Here is a 14,102-nt window from a genome sequence, read left to right on the forward strand (position 1 = left end):
GCCTTTTCATTGATGAATAACATAACACTGCCAAAACGAATGTCAATACTTGCAGAAAGAAAAGCAACTGCTCAAATTATGGCCATGTGGGAATACAGGAACCAGGAATACAATAACATACAAACAGCAGACCCAAGCATTACCGGAAGCATTACAGGTTGAGACTCATCTGCAAGGTTGAGATAAGTCTCAACAGGGGGGAGTAAACTGGGAAGCTGGAAAAATACTGATTGTCTAACTGATTGTCTAACAGAAATTGTGGGTGAAAGGGGGACTTCCGGTGGATCGGCGCACGCGATGGCAGCTACTTCGTAGCCGTCCTCCTGGGTAAGTGTTTGAATCGCTATGAACAGCGGACATCAGCTGTTCAGCGGTTCAAAATCCCCCTCCCGGGCAAAGGGAGGGGGAAGAGGATTGTCTGAATAGTGGTAGAGCCTCTTATGTACCCCCAAGTTTTTTGGGGGGGGGTGAAAAGAGTGCTCCCATGGAGTTCGGACTGTCTCCGCTTCCCAGCTGCTTTTGTCCTTAGGGACAAAACAAGCCGCTGCAACCACCTCCGCGATTAAAGTGACCTGGTGAGTTTTTCTTAGAAGTGGACAGAGCTGAGTAGAGGATCTTGCTTTCTTTGATTTTATTTGGATTTTAAGTTTAAAGATTTATCTTTATATTCCCTTTTTTATTTTTTTGTATTTCTTTTTCCTTTGTTGAAAGGGAAAGTAAAATGGCGATCGGCAGCCTTTTCGGTGCTTTTTTTTTTCTTTTCCCTTTCCCTTTTTCTTTTTTGATTGGAACGGAATGTGCATTTGATTATTTATAATGATTTTTGATTTTGGGTTTGGATTTTAGAAGCATTATTATTTTTGTTTAACTTTTTTGTTTTGTTTTTTGTACTTTTAAAAAATGGAATGGATTTTTTCTATTTAATTATTTTTCTTCTTCCATTTTCTTTTTTTTTAATTTTTTTCTTTTTATTATAATGATCTCCTCTTGAAGGATTTTTTGATTTTTTGGAGTTAATCTCTCTTTTTCTTTTGCTTAATTTTTGTAATTTTTAAGAAGGAGTAAAGATTTTTTTAAGATGGCTCCAAAGCGTCCAGTAATTCCTACAGCTTGTAAGGTGGTTTCTTCTTCGGTGCTATCATCAGCGCAACAACCTAAATAACAGCTTCACCCTCTTCCTTGGCACAGTCAATAATGGTGAAGGATTTGCAAGAGATGATGGGAAATGTTATATCTCAAATTAGGGGAGAAATGAAAGAGATTTTAGAGGAAAATAATAAGATTTTGAGGCAAGAGATAGTTTTGACCTTAAAAGGAGTTGCCTCTGTTCTTGAAAAGCTGAACTCTCACATAGAAGAGGTAGAAGAAAAAGTGGAAATGATGGAGGGAAAATTTGAAAGCATGGAAAAAGAGATGGAAAATTTTCAAGATGAGATTCTCATGCTTCAATATAGACAAATGGAATATGCTTTAAGAATCAGAGGCTTGAGAGAGTCTGTGCAAGGAGATCTGAGAGAGATGGTTGCAAATGACTTCGCTGTGATTTTGAATAGAGAAAAAGAGGAAATACTTAGTGAAATTGAAAAAACATTTAGAGTTAACTCTGTGGTGGCAGAGCAAAAGAATTTGCCAAGAGATGTGGTAATTTACTTTGGGAAAAGATCCCTGCACAACGAAATTATACAAGCTTTTTATAAGAAGAGGTTTCAAATTGCTTCACAAGATGTTATAATTTTAAAGGAGATCCCATCTAAAATTTTAAGAAGAAGAAAGGAGTTTGCTTTTTTAGCAGATGAACTTAAAAAGAGACGAATCTTGTTCAGATGGGATGCTCCGACTGGAATGGTGGTGAGTTACCTGGGGATACGTTATAGACTTAATACTGTTTTTAAAGCAAAAGACTTTTACACTTCGGTCCTGGGGGTATGTTCATCGCCATCTATTACGTTTAAAGCTTTGGAAGAGAAGAAGGTAGAATTGCAGTCTGTAGAGCCTATATTTATGAAAATTGGGAAATCTCAGTTTGAGGGGCCTCAACAAGTTGAGATGGAGGAGCAGAGGATAACCTGTGCAACATATAATTGTAAAGAAAAGGAGCAACAGAAGAAGGAGGTTAAGGAAGCCTCACAAGTATTGGTTTCTGAAGCTGCGGGAGAAAGGCCTCAACAAGCTGAGATGAAGGAGCAGAGGACAACTCGTGCAACATACAAACGTAAAGAAAAGGAGCAACAGAAGAAGGAGGTTAAGGAAGTTTCACAAGTATTGGTTCCTGAGTCTGTGGGAGAAGCAAGATTTATAAACTTTTTGGAGCAACCTTTAAGGGCAGATTTTAAAGCACTTCTTTCAAGGTTTATGGATAAGAGAGATTGATAAGGAATGTGTTTATTGTGGATGGAATTGGTTGTTGGTAAGATTTAAATATGTATAAGGGAATTTTAATGTTTTAAGTAATGTTTTAATATAACTATGATACTAGAAAATGTTTAGAGTATATTGTAAGTTTTTTTTCTTTTTGATAGGAGAGAAGATTATGGAGATTGAATGAAAATTTTAGATAAGAAGTTTAAGTTTAGCAATTTAAGGATTATTCAAGAGAGTATTTAGTTTTAATGGCATAATGAATGTTTATATGCTTATTTTTGTGTCTTAGGATAAAGAAAGAGGGAGAGATTAGATTTTATATTGTATGTATAGATATCTAAGGAGTATTTAAAGGAACAGTTTGCTTTAAATATGTATAAGGGAATTTTAATGTTTTAAGTAATGTTTAAATTTGTGTTTTGGAGGGAGTTTATAAAGAATGATGGATAATAATATAAGTATGATATTAGAAAATGTTTAGAGTATATTATAACGTGTTTAATGATTGTAATTATTATTTTTAAGAGAAGATAACTTGTTTAATTTAATGTATTTAGATTTGCTTAGGATTTATATGTGTTTTAAGTTTTTTTGAAAAATTTTAATTAAGCCTGTACTCAGCTCTGGGAAGGTTGGGGGAGGGTATGGGAGGGCTGGGGAGGTGGGGGAGGGTATGGGAGGGTTGGGGGGGTTGGGGAAGGGAATTGTTTTGTAAAATTTAAAAATTTTCAATAAAAAAAAGAAATTGTGGGTGAAAGGGAGGTTTCCTGCCTCCCAGACGACACATAAATTTAGAAGTGCCAGATCAGCCCATTATCCTGTTTTTAACTTTGCACATGATATATTGCAAACTGCCTAAGTAGCTTTTCTATGTTAGAATAAGGAACTACAGAATATAACCATGTATGGAATATTCCATGAGCAGGAAATAATTACGTATTAAGGAGTATAAGAATGTTCACCCATGCCCGTTCGTGGTTCAGACTCTTTTTGCTGTGATTAGCTCTCTGAACCTGCGCAATAAACCTTCCCTTTCTCAAAAGAGCTGACTCAAGTCTCTCACTTCTCACTTCTACAACAATAGAGTCTTTTATCATTGCCACTCAGGATGGGAAGGGTACCTGGGGATTCCCACTGTTTCCTGATTGCATTCAGAAACATAGAAGGACATGGTATGCAGTGTTGTTCAATGAAGTTCAGATCCACCTCCAAGTCCGGAGCCGCAGTCGAAGTTGATGTAGAAGGCTCAGGACCAAGATGGGCCGTGGAAGTGGCCTTTCCGCGCAAGGGAACAAAATGAGATGGATTAAAGAGACCTGTAAAGGATGGCATTTCAGGAGGGTTTTCCTCCTGGTCCGACATCGGAATCCCCATGTCCGCATCATACTCACAAAAGGATGAACCCTAAGAATAAGAAGATTGTGAAGGTGAAGTAGGTGCACCATATGCCTCCGTTGTTGGCTGGTGAATCGGTAGGGGAGAAACTGAGGTAGCCCTAGGTACCTGAGATCTAGCCTGAAAGGCGCGCTCTACTGCCTGAGCAATCAACTAATTTAGACGGTCCTCTGTGGGCAGAGGAACCGGCTCTGGTAGTCTGAGTCCAGCCGCTGTGGGGGTAAAAGTGGCTTCTGGGGCAGACTGCAGAGCCCACTGAGCCACAGGCTGCAAGATGTGTGCTCGATGAGATGAATCACCCAGTAGAGTGGTAGAGACTGTGTCTCCTGTGGACCAGATTCCCAGAGGGGAAGCGGAGGGTCCCAGTGGTAAATCAAATGAAGGAATTTCAGCCTGAGTGGCTTCAGTCCTGGTCTGTTCTTGGGCTTTAGAGAATACCCTCTCTAATGCCCGGTGTCTCCTACTGGCCTGTTTTTCCTCCTTTTTAGATGTTTTTCCTGCAGATCTAGCCTTGGCTTTAGTCTTGGCCGAAATCTTACCTGCCGCCTCTTGGTTGGAAGATTTCTGTCATTTTGAGGCTGATGAGAGAGGTGAAAGTCCCTTCTTGGAAGAGCCAAATTCTTCCATCCTCGTGGATTATCACAGAAGCACTATTGGGTACTCCTGGTATCCAGAGGCAGCTGTTTGTCTACTCTGGATAAGCACAGGAGCACGATAGGGTACCCCTGGAATCCAGAGACAGCTGTTATTGTCTACTTGGATAATCACAGATGCACGATAGGGTACACCTGGTATCCAAGGACAGTTCATTTGTGGATAGCACAGGTGCACGATAGGTACACCTGGTATCCAAAGATTGCCAATTTGTAGATAACACCGGTGCACAATGGGGTACACCTGGTATCCAAGGACTGCTGATTTATGGCTAACACAGGTGCACAATAGGGTACATCTGGTAACCAATGACTATTAATTTGTAGATAACTCAGGTGCAAGATAAGGTACATCTGGTATCCAGAAACTACCAATTAATGGATAACATAGGTGCATAATAAGGTACACCTGGAATCCAGAAACTGCTATTTTGTGGGTAAACCCAGATGCACGAAAAGGTGCACCTGAAATTCAATGCTGCTATACAAGGAGAATCAAGGACCTACTGTGTGTGTAAATAATATTGAGTGTATATGAGGTGACACCCTGTTGAAATTCTGCTAGAAGGAGAGTGTTACTAAGAATAACTGTTTTGAAAAAGGATTCAGTGCAGGCTCCAAACCAAAAAACCAGATAATCATGAAAAAGAACTGTTAGTTCTCAAAATGGCGGATTCAAGATGGCGGCCGATGCGAAAATGAAACTCACTGAGACTGTTCAACAACAGAGAATGGTGTTCAGATCCACAAAATGGCGGATGCAATTATTTGACCACCACTATGCATCTCTGAGCCTCCCTATAGGATCCAGAGAACTCCTCCAATGAGAAAATCACTAAAAAGCTTCAACGGAGCAGTCGAAGCCTCCAAAAAGCAAAAGGAGCTCGCCTGCCTCTGCTGCCCTGCTTAGCCGCCTAATTGAACCGCCAGCCAGCTGATTTGACAAAAAAAAAAAAACCGTTCGGAGCAGCATGTGCTCAGCCAGCAACAGGGGCTGCAATAGGGAAGCAACGATCCCTCAGCCCCCCAGAACAGCAAAGACAGCCCGTAAATAACAACAAAAGGCAAAAAAAACCCCAGCATTTTAAACTGCTGATAAGCCTGCCTGCTGATTAGCACTTCCACCCCACCCTTGAATCATAACTCTTGGAGCTGCGTTCCAGACCTCAATCAGGGAAGGAAACTAAAGCAAAATAAAAAGGACAACTATAGTTGTTCCTGGAGAATTATTAAATGGAACTGAACTTAATAGGAATCCAACAGAGAAGGTTAGGGAGGATAGAAGAAAACGAAACTGAAAGACAACAAAATGCAGAAAGAGAAGCTGATCCCAGCCTCATTTTAAGGTTAAGAGGGGAAGGAAGGGGGTTGAAATAAACAGCAATCTGACTCCAGTACTGAGCCCAGCACTGATCAGAAAACTATTTAAAGTCAAGGAAAGATGGAAAATCCACCAATGGAGACTATACCTGCCTAAGAGCCAAACTTGCACGTCTGCTCATGGGCAAGATCAAGTCAAGACTGGAACCTTCTGGCCCAGGAGAGGCGTGGCAACTTTGGCTGACTTGGTCTGATTGGGCAGGAACACAGTCTAAACCCATTGGTGGATTCTCCATCTCCAGTGCTGGAGAAGATTCTGGAAAAGATAATCAAACAACGAATCAGCAAACACCTACAGACAAACAAAGTCATTACTAAAAGCCAACACAGGTTTATCAAAAAACAGATCATGCCAGATAAATCTTATTGCATTTTTGACCACGTGAAAAAATTAGTGGACCAGAGGAATGCTGTGGACATAATTTACTTGGATTTCAGTAAGGCATTTGACAAAGTAGATCACAACTTACTACTTGATAAGATAGAAAAATGTGAGTTAGACAGCATTACCATCAGATGGATCCATAGCTGGCTGACCGGCTGTACTCAGTGTGTGGTCCTCAATGGAACCACATCTACATGGAGGAAAATATGTAGCGGGATGCCTCAGAGTTCTGTTCTGGGCCTAGTGCTCTTCAACATCTTTATCAATGATTTGGACGAGGGGATAGATGGGGAACTCATCAAATTTGCAGAAGACACCAAGCTGGCAGGAATAGCCAAAACTCCAGAAGACAGGCTTAGGATACAGGAGGATCTGAATAGACTTGAACACTGGGCGCTATCTAACAAAATGAAATTCAATGGTGAAAAAAGTAAGGTTCTACATTTAGGCAAGAAAAACCAAATGTACAGGTATAGTATAGGGGGTACCTTGCTCAATAATAGTAACTGTGAGAGGGATCTCGGAGTCCTAGTGGACAATCATTTAAATATGAGCCGGCAGTGTGCTGCAGCTGCCAAAAAAGCCAACACAGTGCTAGGCTGCATTAACGAAGGGATAGAATCAAGATCACGTGAAGTATTAATACCACTTTACAATGCCTTGGTAAGGCCATGCTTGGAATACTGCATCCAGTTTTGGTCACCACAATGTAAAAAAGATGTTGAGACTCTAGAACAGTGGTTTGCAACCTTTTTAATGCCGCGACCCCCAACCGGTCGTAAGTTGAGGACTACCCAACTGGTCGTAAGTCGAGGACTTTCCCTGCCTGGGAGCGCCGTGCATGTGTGGTGCCACCCCCTGCGCCAGCTGAGGTGTAGCTGGCAAGCGGCACAGACGGTGCAGGCCAACCACCGGCTGGGCCACAAGCTGGCCCAGCCCAAGGGAGGTAAGGCACCCGCCAGGCTCCACGTGCGCCAGCAACCCTCCCTGCGCCTGCCGGCCTCCCACCTCCCACCCCTGGTCCTTTTACTTACATTTTTAGTAGTTGCTCAGCAGGGAGGGGTGGAAATTTCCAGACAGCTCTATTGGCTTTCAAAAGCCAATAGAATAAAAGAGAGTAGCACAGCTAAGGAAAAGGAGAAAAAATGGCGGACTGTGTTGTTTGGCGACCCCCGTGAAATGGTCGTTTGACCCCAAATAGGGTCCCGACCCACAGGTTGAGAACCACTGCTCTTGAAAGAGTACAAAAAAGAGCAACAAAGATGATTAAGGAACTGGAGGCTAAAACATATAAGGAACGACTGCTGGAATTAGGTATGTCTAGTTTAATGAAGAGAAGGATGAGGGGGGACATGATAGCAGTGTTCCAATATCTCAGGGGCTGCCACAAAGAAGAGGGAGTCAAGCTATTCTCCAAAGCGCCTGAGGGCAGGACAAGCAGCAATGGGTGGAAACTAACCAAAGAGAGAAGCAATCTAGAACTAAGGAGAAACTTCCTGACAGTTAGAACAATTAACCAGTGGAACAACCTCGCTTCAGAAGCGGTGAATGCTCCAACACTGGAAGTTTTTAAGAAGAAACTGGACAGCCATTTGTCCGAAATGGTATAGGGCACAGGTCGGCAACCTGCGGCTCCGGAGCCGCATGCGGCTCTTTGAGCTTTCCCCTGTGGCTCCCAGCCTCCTCTGCCATTTGCAGAGAGACAGAGACAGAGAGAGGCAATTGCGCTTCCTTGCTTCTCTCTCTGTCTCTCTCTCTCTCTGTGTTTGTGTGTGTGTGTGTGTAAAAAAGAGAGTGCACTCACAGTGTTCTCCAAGGAGCTGAAAAGCTTATTGGGCGGAGCTCCTCCCTTTGCTGCATCTCTGCAGGAAGCAGGAAGGGCAGGAGAGAGCTAGCTAGCCCAGCTATGCTGACTCAGGAATTCTGGGAGTTGAAGTCCATGAGTCATAAAAGAGCCGAGATTGCCTACCCTTGAGCTTGTTGGAGAACAGCTTGAAGCCAGCTTGCCAGGTGAGCAGCAGATAGGAGAGAGGTAGAGAGGGGGGAAGAGAAAGAGAGAAAGAGAGAGGGGGAGGGAGGGAGGGAGGGAGGGAGGGAGGGAGGGAGGGAGGGAGAGAGAGAGAGAGAGAGAGAGACACAGAGAGAGAGAGAGAGAGAGAGAGAGAAAGAGAGTGGGGGAAGAGGACTGGCAGACCAAGGGCAGATAGATAGATAGATAGATAGATAGATAGAGAGAGAGAGAGAGAGAGAGACCCTTTTGACATCTAAAATGAAGATAACACTGCATATATCCTTTTTTACCTGTGTGTGTATATACATACATACATACACACACACACACACACACACACACACACACCCCTATAATAAAGGTAAAAAAAGGATATATGCAGTGTTAACTTCATTTTAGATATCAAAAGAGTTTTGCGGCTCCCGGTGTTTTGTTTTCGGTGGGAAATGGGTTCAAGTGGCTCTTTGAGTGTTTTGGGTTGCCTACCCCTGGTATAGGGTTACCTGCCTGAGCAGGAAGTTGGACTTGATGACCTCCAAGGTCCCTTCCAACTTTATTATTATTGTTGTTGTTGCTGTTGTTGTTGCTCCTTTGTGAGCTGCACCAGTTGCCAGTTTGCTCCCAAGTACAACTCAAGGTGCTTGCTGTTAGTTATAAAGCCTTTCATGGCATACGGCCTTACTTCATCTATTCTCAGAGTCTGTACTATAATCCTCTATAATCCCTACATATCCTCGGATCAGTGGTAACAGCAACAAGGGAATTTGTTTTTGTTTTCCTGTTTTGACCTGGCAATTTTTACTTGAGGGATTGCCTACCTCCCACAGCACATGCCTGGCCAATTTAGTGCTGCTTGGTTGATGAACTCTGGGTTCCTTCAATTAATAGGTCATCTTTGGGACCTTGGAACTGTACCTTCTCTATATCATTAGCTATCCTTTGGGACAAGGCACCCACTGAGATTGCAATGACCCCACTCTCCAGTTATTTAGAACGAAGAATCTTAAAGAACTGGTTCTTCACTGAGTTGAGGGATCTTTGGTGTCCTCTGAGCTTGATTGTTTTCTTGCAGACATTTTATTCCACAAACTAGGAAACATCATCAGTGCTAGTCAGATTAATTTGTGTAATGAAATCTCTGCAAGAAAATAACCAAGCTCAGAGCACGTCAAGGATCCCTCATTTCAACTCTGAACTACAAATATTCTCCTTTATTGACTTCACTGAGACCTTTGACAAGAGAGAGACTGGGACTCTTTACTTCATTGCACTTGGTATCTTTTTCTTGATCTTTTATAGTTTATTGATTTTACTGTAATTTCTCTGTTTGATTCTTGTAAATCACCCAGAGTCATTGAGAGTCGGGTGGCATACAAGCGTAATAAATTATTTTATTATTATTATGGTTGGTCATATAGATGTTCAGAATGGCTTTGGCATTTTTATCCACCTATCGAGTCCTTCCCAGGGATGTGAGATAGGAAGATATTGAGATTTGATAGTGTTAAAGATATAGTCACAGGATGTAAGCTGCTCATAATAAAGCTGCCTTTTGCATGTAACCGATGCTGATTTTGTCAATACTGATGGTATTCAAATGATGCTCCAATTCTTTTGGGATTGCACCCAAGGTGGTAGCACTACTACTACTACTACTACTACTACTACTACTACTACTACTTATTATTATTATTATTATTGTTGTTCTTGTTGTTGTTATTGTTAATATTCAATTCGATTCACAGTCTGGGACTGGTAAAAACTTAACAGTTCAAGTCCTAACCAATTACTGTTGTTTTTGTTGTTATTTCCAATAACATGAAATCACAACTGCCAATTCTTTAGCTAATGTTGGTCAGCTAAAGTTATATGAAAAAGGTTAGAAAAAGAAAGAAGTGGTGGTTTTAGTAAAGTATGCTGCACTGTGCTGCCCTCTCTAGACTTACTACAGATACTGGAAGACTAGAAATATGGATAACTTGCTTCTTCCAATGCAGCTAGATTACTGTGATTGATTAGATTATGTTGCTGTCCAAATACACTTGTAATAAATAAATGTCTCTCTCTGTATCTCTGTATCTCTGTCTCTCTATCTCTCACTCACTCACTCACTCACTCACTCACTCACTCACTCACTCACTCACACAAACACATGAAGACATTCTGCATACAGATGCAAATGCAGTATTATTTTTAAGCAAGGGAAATTTATTTACATAAAATGATATGGTTCAGTACTAATCATGTTATGTATGCATGAAATAATTATTAATGGCCAGCTACCATTAATCACAAAATATTCTTAAGAGGAAAGTTTGGATATTCTGCTGAGTTTCTGCCTTCTCTGTTATTCTGGGCTTTAATGAACATGTTTGCATAAATTTGATTTTATTTATTACAGAAGAATCCTATTCCTTCTTTCAACACATACACGGAGAACTCCAGGAACTGAGTACAGAGAATGTCTCAACCAGAGAAAGTTTGAGAAGAGAAGTAATTTAAGTCCACCTCCCTGCTTAAAGAACTCCTGATAGTTCAATAAAAAATAAAAATGAATCAAGCTTATATACCAAATTCAAAACAGTTTGTCTTAAAATAAATCCTTTATAAAATTATACACATTTAAGAAAGTTGGCTTTATTTTAAAAGGCAAAAAACCCATGGGCTATATCTATGTAGATTATATCTGATGACATTGTTTTTAACGCCACTTTTTACTTCCAAAGGCAAAATATACAGACATTAGCAAACCTTTGGTCAATCCTGGAAAACAAGGGGTAATTTTGCAACTACACAGTCTTGCACATGAGGAAAGTTTTAATAAGAAACTTTGTTTATAAACCAATAAAACCAAATTTTCAGCTAGAAAAGGTTAATGGAAAAAAAGAAATAAAAGGAAAACAAGGAAAGGCAACAATCACAACCTAATTTGTTACTTACATTTCTTTGCATAAGCTCTTCAGCTTCGACAGAGTTCATGGCAGAGAATATGGTTGGAAAGAGATCACATAGACCTACATGTTATTCCTTGCTGCATTTTCCCCTCTTTCTTCTGAAAACCAGTTTCATAGAATGTGGAAAATAACTGAAAGCCAGCTTCTTTGCTTGGCTACCTCAAGGAAAATGCTTTCACTAATGTCCTGATATAATGATCTCCTCCAGTGGACTAACTTTAATACCCTTGGTTGCAATGATAAGCTCTGTCTAGTTTCAACAGTTATGTCTTCATAGTATAAGATGTCCTTGACTTATGACCATAATTGAGACCATTTTTAAGCAAGATGGTTGTTAAGGGAGTCATGTCTAATTGTATGACCTTTTTTACCATGATTATTAAGTGAATAACTGCAGTTAAGTGAATCAAGTGGTCATTAAGCAAAGTCCAATTTCCCCCATTGACTTTGCTTGTCAGAAGCTAGCTGGTAAGGTCACAAACGGAGATCGTGTGGCCCTGGAACACTGCAACCATTCCAAATACATGTGGGAGGCCGTGTATTTGTCATAAGACCATGGGGATGCTATGTCAGTTAAGAGGATTGGTTGTAAGTCACTTTTTTCAGTGCCACTGTAATCTTGAATGGTCATTAAATGAGTGGTTGTAAGTTAAGGACTACCTATAGAGGGTTCCAGAGGAGAGGAGCAGGAGAAAGACTAAACTTCACTTATTCAGGTCCTCAGCAAAGGGTCATCTTACAAGAAGCTTTAGGAATCACTATAATACCCTCCCCAAACTGGGGAGATTTTATTATCACAATCCAAATCCAGTTCAATCATTTGAAATTTAAGTGACATAGAACAGCAAAATGAAAACTGTGAAAAATGAAATTGTGAAAAAAAAGGACTTTTGCCCTCTCATGGATCTTTGACACTGAAATAATGAACAAAAGTTTTAGGTTGACTTATCTGTTTCTTAACCTTTTAATCAGCTATATTTAATAAATATGTGTTTAAATTGCATATAGGTAATTTTTGTTTAGTAACCACAATTGGGACCACCCACTCAGTCACTAAATGAAATAGCCATTAAGTGAAACCCCGGCTGCATCTATGATCTTACTTCAGCTTTCCTTTCCTTTACAGACCTGTGAAGGTTGTAAATGGAAGAATTGGGCACAAAATGATTTCTTCATCAGTATCATAACTATGAATGGTGACTGTACAAGTCAGTTGTTGAATGAGGACCATCCATATTACCAAAATCTCAGTCTAGTGATGCTTCATTAACTGTTACTGAGAAAAGCATGCTAGTGTCTTAGCCAACTAAGATCTAATAGATATTTAGATTAAGCTTCTGATGCTTTTCAGGCCAAGAATATTTGAAATCCATATTTAGACTAATTATCTTATTACTTATATCATACTCTCATATACACACTAGCAGCAGAAACTAACAAAGAAAACAACTTCATTGTTATCAGAAACAGCTCATTAGCATTTGGAAAGGGAAAGAGAAAGAAGATGGGGACCATCAATGTACAGCCAATTAAGTCAAGGTTAGTTTCATGTATGGTTGGACAGATCACTCTATGTTTGTTTTTACATTTTTATCCCATCCTATTTCTGCATTAATCTGGAAACTTTTAAAATAAGATATTTATCTGTGAACATATATGAAATCAGAATATGCAGCTCCAAATATATCTTATCTCATGCTATATATTTATATATGTTTTATTGTAAAATATTTGGGGGCGTGTGCGTGTACGTGTGTGTATGCACCTTTGCTGAGAGAACTACATTGGAAAATTATGGGATGTCAGAATGTTTACATATAATTGCATTCTAATTTGCATATTCGTTATATAAATGCAAATCAAATCAGTTCCTTGTAAACTGCTTGGATGCCTCCAGGATCCCTTTCAAGTAGGGCATGAAAACTAACACTTCACAAAATGGTTAGTTTTTAAGACATACTTGAAGGAAATCATAGAAAGGGATAATTAATTCTGGAACTTGTGGTTCAAATGGCTAGAATCTGGGGGAAAAAACATAGGGATGAACCACTTTTGGTAATTAAGGGCACCAAAAACAGAAAGAACAGAATCTTTAAATGTTATAAGCTGCCGTAGTCACCCATGTGTGAGTTGGGTGGCAATATAAATTTGCTTAATAAATAATAAACCTGGAAAGCATGTTACTAAGCAATAGCAAAACATAGACTGCTCCTGAGCTTTTGGAAGGGAGCTAAAGGAATATATACACCCTACATTTCAGATTCTCTTTCACATTTCTGAGAATCCTCATATATAAACTGAGCCTTACCTGGACTTGACAGAACCTTTCCTTTGTTAAGATGTTTGAGGCGTTTCTGGTGAGACTTCCCACTGAAGTGGATCTGGGCCTGGACAGCAGAATTGAGCTGGATATTACACACTTCACAGAGAGTGAATGATGGGTGCTTTTTCTCTCTCTTTGTGCGCTGCTCTGGAGGACTTCCCATGCATGAGTTCTCTGCCAGGCTTCCACAAATGCCACTCCCAGGGGAGTGGAAGGGGGTCAAGGGACGCTTCATCCCTACAGCAAAAAAACAAACAAACAAACAAACAAACATAATGAGGGAGACAAAAGTCATTGTTCCAGATTTAACCTCCTTGGGTACCAGTAACCTGAGAACAAACCCCCAATAAGTACCTATAAGTAGCCTCTAGATGGAGTAAACCGCCTGTACTTTGTTCATACTGTAGCTTAATTCAAGTAAAACTGCTAGCAGAGTGCACCATCAGAATTACAGCTGCTTTATTTCACCCATATTATGTCCTGTTTCTGCTTCAAGAAAGAATTTCAATGCTACCAAGACAGAGCTACTTTTCATGGATAGGATCAATCACTGGAGTGTAACTTTTCTACTGATCCACCCCATGGACACTTTTAAATGATGTCTAGCACAACCACAATGAATAATTTTTATTTGATCACT

At 40.3% G+C, this 14,102-nt stretch overlaps 1 protein-coding gene across 5 annotated transcripts in view; it reads right to left on the reverse strand.

Annotated features, from left to right (window-relative positions):
- The window catches only part of ZNF385C (zinc finger protein 385C), a 276,051-nt gene that overhangs the window by 149,749 nt on the left and 112,200 nt on the right, over positions 1-14,102 (reverse strand). For all 5 annotated transcript variants that reach the window (XM_039359015.1, XM_039359012.1, XM_039359010.1 and 2 more), the window contains exon 2: positions 13,448-13,699. In XM_039359015.1, coding sequence (XP_039214949.1) covers positions 13,448-13,697 — 250 coding nt within the window. In that variant the 5' untranslated portion in view covers positions 13,698-13,699. The remainder of the gene's footprint in view (positions 1-13,447; positions 13,700-14,102) is intronic.

Source organism: Crotalus tigris, unplaced genomic scaffold (assembly GCF_016545835.1).
Source record: "Crotalus tigris isolate CLP2741 ecotype Arizona unplaced genomic scaffold, ASM1654583v1 scf7180000019068.10715455, whole genome shotgun sequence".
Taxonomy (NCBI): Eukaryota; Metazoa; Chordata; class Lepidosauria; order Squamata; family Viperidae; genus Crotalus; species Crotalus tigris.